General features: G+C 41.4%; 1 protein-coding gene across 7 annotated transcripts in view; it reads right to left on the bottom strand.

Moving 5' to 3' along the window:
- Positions 1-2,979: 2,979 nt before the first annotated feature.
- The window catches only part of ESRP1 (epithelial splicing regulatory protein 1), a 66,751-nt gene continuing 65,054 nt past the window's right edge, over positions 2,980-4,676 (bottom strand). For all 7 annotated transcript variants that reach the window (XM_017538126.2, XM_017538125.2, XM_017538127.2 and 4 more), the window contains one exon: positions 2,980-4,493. In XM_017538126.2, coding sequence (XP_017393615.1) covers positions 4,467-4,493 — 27 coding nt within the window. In that variant the 3' untranslated portion in view covers positions 2,980-4,466. The remainder of the gene's footprint in view (positions 4,494-4,676) is intronic.

The following is a 4,676-nucleotide window of genomic DNA, read 5'->3' as shown; positions in this document are numbered from 1 at the left end:
TATTTTTAGTAGAGACGATGTTTTAGTTTCACCATGTTGGTCAGGCTGGTCACGAACTCCTGGCCTTAGGTGATCCCCGCCTGTAATGCTAGCCTCCCAAAGTGCTGGGATTACAGTCGTCAGCCATGGCGCCCAGCCTGTGTGGATGTTTGTCCCTTCCAGATGTCACATGTGATTCCCAATGTTGGAGGTAGGGGAGGTGTTTGGATCATGGGAGCAGATGCCTCTTGAGTGACTTAGTACCATCCCCTTGGTGATAAATGAGTTCTCAGTTCATTTGAGATCTGTTTAAGAGTCTGGGGGTGGGCACAGTGGCTCATGTCTGTAATCCCAGCACTTTGGGAGGCTGAAGCAGGAAGACTGTTGGAACTCAAAGTTCAAGACCAGTGTAGGAAACATGGCAAAACCCCATCTCTTAAAAACAAAAACAAAACAAGGCCGGGTGTAGTGGCTTATGCCTGTAATCCCAGCACTTTGGGAAGCTGAGGTGGGTGGATCATGAGGTCAGAATTTCAAGACCAGCCTGGCCAACATGGTGAAACCCTATCTCTACTAAAAATACAAAAATTAGCCAGGTGTGATGGTGCATACCTATAGTCCCAGCTACTCGGGACGCTGAGGCAGGAGAATTGCATGAACCCGGGAGGCAGAGGTTACAGTGAGCCAAAATTGCACCACTCCACTGCAGCCTGGGTGACAGACTGAGACTTTGTCTCAAAATAACAACCACCACAAACAACAAAACCCACAAAAATTAGCTGGGATGGTGGCACATGCCTGTAGCCTCCCAGCTACTCAGGATGCTGAGGTGGGAGAATCATCTGAGCCTGGAAAATTGAGGCTGCAGTGAGCCATGATTGTGCCACTGCACTCTGTACTTCAGCCTGAGCAACAGAGCTAGACCTCCGCCCGCCAAAAGAAAAGAAAAGAAAAGAAAAAAAAGGAATGCCACAAAAACTACCATGGCAAAACTGGATGAGTCTGTAACGTTACCCAACATGCTGTTGGTGTTGTTGTAAACAAACAAGGATGAGATTCTTGCCAGTAGACTCAATGTGTGTAGTGAGTCTATTAACCACCCTAAGAGCCTAGATAGCCTCCCGAAATGTGTGAAGGAAAATGATCAGAAAAAGAAGGAAGCTGAGGAAAAGGGTACCTGAGTTCAACTGAAGCGCTAGCCTGCTCCACGCAGACCAGCACAGTGTGAGAACCAGTAAAAAGGAGCCTGGGCTGCTGGAACCAATGTGAAATAGTAGGACTTCTAGACTGCTAAAAAAAAAAAAAAAAAAAAACATGGATATTTAATGTTCATTGTATCTACTTTTGTATGAGTTCCCCCCTTCCTGGCCCCCAAGAGCTGGAAAATGCAGGGAGAGGAAGACTATACACATAAGGTAGAACTTTAAGTTTCTTCCATGTATCCCAGTCCTCCTTTCCCTCATTCTCTCTTCCTTCCCCATCACCCTTGCTCCACGTCTGCCAGTTTTCTTCTCTGCATGAAGACAGCAGCTGTACCAGGTGCTGTACCAAGATGAATAACACTAGCTTTGCCCAGACAACTTTGATTCTACTAAAGGCAGGTAACAGTTTGAACATTAAATGCCTACCAGAGATAATACAGCAAGGAAAAACTTGGGCGAGAACTCCAGCTTGTCTAGAGAACGTTGCCATATGTGATAGCAAAGACCAAAAGTATTAATATTAAATGGCTTCATTTTTGTTTTGGAGGTGGAGTTTCATTCTTGTTGCCCAGGCTGGAGTGCAGTAGTGTGATCTTGGCTCACTGCAACCTCCACCTCCTGGGTGCAAGAGTATCTCCCGCCTCAGCCTCCCGTATAGCTGGGATTATAGGCATGCGCCACCACGACTGGCTAATCTTTTTGTTCTTTTAGTAGAGACAGGGTTTCACCATGTTTGTTAGTCTGGTCTCGAACTCCTGACCTCAGGTGACTCGCCCACCTTGGCCTCCCAAAGTGCTGGGATTATAGGCATGAGCCACCATGCCCAGCCAAATGGTTTTTTTTTTTTTTTTTTTTTTTTTGAGAGAGACAGGGTTTCACCATGTTGGCCAGGATGGTCTTGGCCTCCCCAAGTGTTGGGATTACAGGCATGAGCCACCACGCCCAGCCAAATGGCTTCATTTCTATAAGGTGATTTTGGTAAGGACCAGGACTGGAAAACTTTCCTGGGTTAACTAAGCTAAGCTACACTCAATGAATGTTTATGAAGAACATACTGGGTGAACAGAAGTGCAGATATTTGATGTGTTATGAAGAAAAAAGTGCTAGACATTAAAGAAAATATAGGTATGCATAATCCCTGCTCCTGGGGTTATAATCTAATTTCAGAACTGATACACTAACAACAGAGTTTGTATGTCAAGTGATACTGATAATACATGTGGCTATAAAATGTTAGAAGTTAGGCTAGACTTTGCCTGATTTCTAAAGAATGGATAGAATATCTGTGACTATTATAAGAATTTCAAAGTTTCAATGATTTGTGCTCTAAGGATAGTTGTTTGACCCTTATCTTGAGTACATTTATTTTTTTTTGAGACAAGAGTCTTGCTCTGCTGCCCAGGCTGGAATACAGTGACCTAATCTCAGCTCACTGCAACCTTCACCTTCTGGGTTCAAGTGATTCTTCTGCGTCAACCTCCTGAGAAGCTGGGATTACAGGTGTGCACCACCATTCCTGGCTAGGTTTTTTTGTATTTTTAGTGGAGATGGGATTTCGCTGTGTTGGCCAGGCTGGTCTCAAACTCCTGATCTCAAGTGATCCATCCACGTCAGCTTCCCAAAGTGTTGGGATTACAGTCATGAGCCACTGTGCCTGGCCATCTTGAATACATTTATCACTGATAGCTTTTATACGTAAGTTTAGAGAAAAACCCTACCACCACCTCAGGAAGAGATGGCTTATTTATGTGCTTCTACCAGTACCATAATTCTAATCACAAAACAAAAATCACAAACATTGAGATTAAACAGGCATGTTTTATTATCAAATGTTAACTCTACAAAAACTCTGTAGTATTGTAGTAAGCATTACTGCCTATCTTAAGTCTTTCAGAGCTTTGGACACACAATGTCTTAAGGCATCAAGTATACAGAAATTTCTTTTTGATCTTAAGTGCCAGTTATCACCAATTTTCATACAAACCTTTTTTATCTTTTCTATTGCAGTTAAAGGGCCATTGCCAGTCAGCTGAAGAGGGAAATGTTTGCTTCTCCCTTTAAGGTGTTAATCAAAGTAATGCAAAGAAAATAAAAATAGCAGCCACATAAATCTCCATGGCATTGCATTCAAGCAAAGGACAATATAAGTAACTTAAAGAAATATCCACATTCAATGCACTTAATGAAATCCTGTTTTCTTTGGAGTTACATGAGGCAGCAGTACTAGCTAGCTAGTGTCTAATATTGCACTTTTGTAGCATAAACACAGCTAAACACAGTGTTAAACACTGACAGCATCAGTACCTGTTCTAACTGCATCAGTGTTTACCTCTCAGTCTAGCATGCTGACTATAGTCCTATGCTTTAAAAGGTTATAATTATTTGACAGTTAAGGCATTAGAGAAAAAGGTTTAAGGCTATCATAATATATACAAGCATTCACTTCAGTTAGTATATTGTTTTCTAGAATACACTGTTCAAATAGTCTCACTTCTGTGATATTAAAAACTATGGAATTTCTCTTATTAAAGTCCAAACCATCAATGACAAAAGTACAATATAAAATAATGCATATGAAGCCACAATATTCAGTTATGGTTCAAACTAGAAATTACTAACTACATGTAGCTGCTTCATTTTTGGTTTTGCATTTTGGCCCCTAGTTCATTATTTACAACTGATACCTGCTGAGAAAAAGATCCACACTTTTAAACTTTGTGTTTTGTGGAGGGTGCACCATTTTTTCTAAAGTATCTTCAGGTGTTTTAAAATTATTTGTTTTTAACTATAAGATCATCATGGCCAAAAGACTTAGAAAATAACAATTTTACTCTTTTTCCTAAGCTTGTGATTTTAGTATTCCAAGACTTATGCTTGAATTACTTAGCAAGAGGGCATGATTATGCAGAAGACAGGGAAATGAAAAGAGTGGGAATATACAAAAGCTTCCTTAACAGAGTTCGTGGTGGAGGTGGTAGACACTGGTAGAGTTTTTATACAAGACTTAAAACTTAGGAAACACCTATGATGCCACTTTAGCTGGAAATAATAGAGACGTCTGATTCCAAATTCACATTTTAAATGCCTATTTGCAATCGGCAAAGGGCCAGGTATGCTGCATGCTGCTTGCTATAAGGATTTGGCTTCACTGGTTCAAATTTTTTCACTCCACCAAAAGATAAGGCACAGGCCCGCTCGTCCAATCAAGTTTGCTGAAAATACTGCAGCCTGAGTGTAGACAAACTTCCCCTGAATTTGCTAGAAGTTTTCTTGCGTCTGGCAGTTTCAAGATCCCCATACATCTTTCAAACACTGGAAAAAAAAACAGATAAAAGGAAATGTTATTGTCTCTAAATGTCATTCTCAGCAGTCACAAAAATGATTTTGAATTCTACAAGGATAAAAAAAGCTTTAAGATGCCGGGCGCGGTGGCTCAAGCCTGTAATCCCAGCACTTTGGGAGGCCGAGGCGGGTGGATCACGAGGTCAAGAGATC

Source organism: Cebus imitator, unplaced genomic scaffold (assembly GCF_001604975.1).
Source record: "Cebus imitator isolate Cc_AM_T3 unplaced genomic scaffold, Cebus_imitator-1.0 Scaffold109, whole genome shotgun sequence".
In the NCBI taxonomy this organism is placed as follows: Eukaryota; Metazoa; Chordata; class Mammalia; order Primates; family Cebidae; genus Cebus; species Cebus imitator.
The sequence above is the reverse complement of the archived record's forward strand: the minus strand, read 5'-3'. Positions and strand labels throughout refer to the sequence as shown.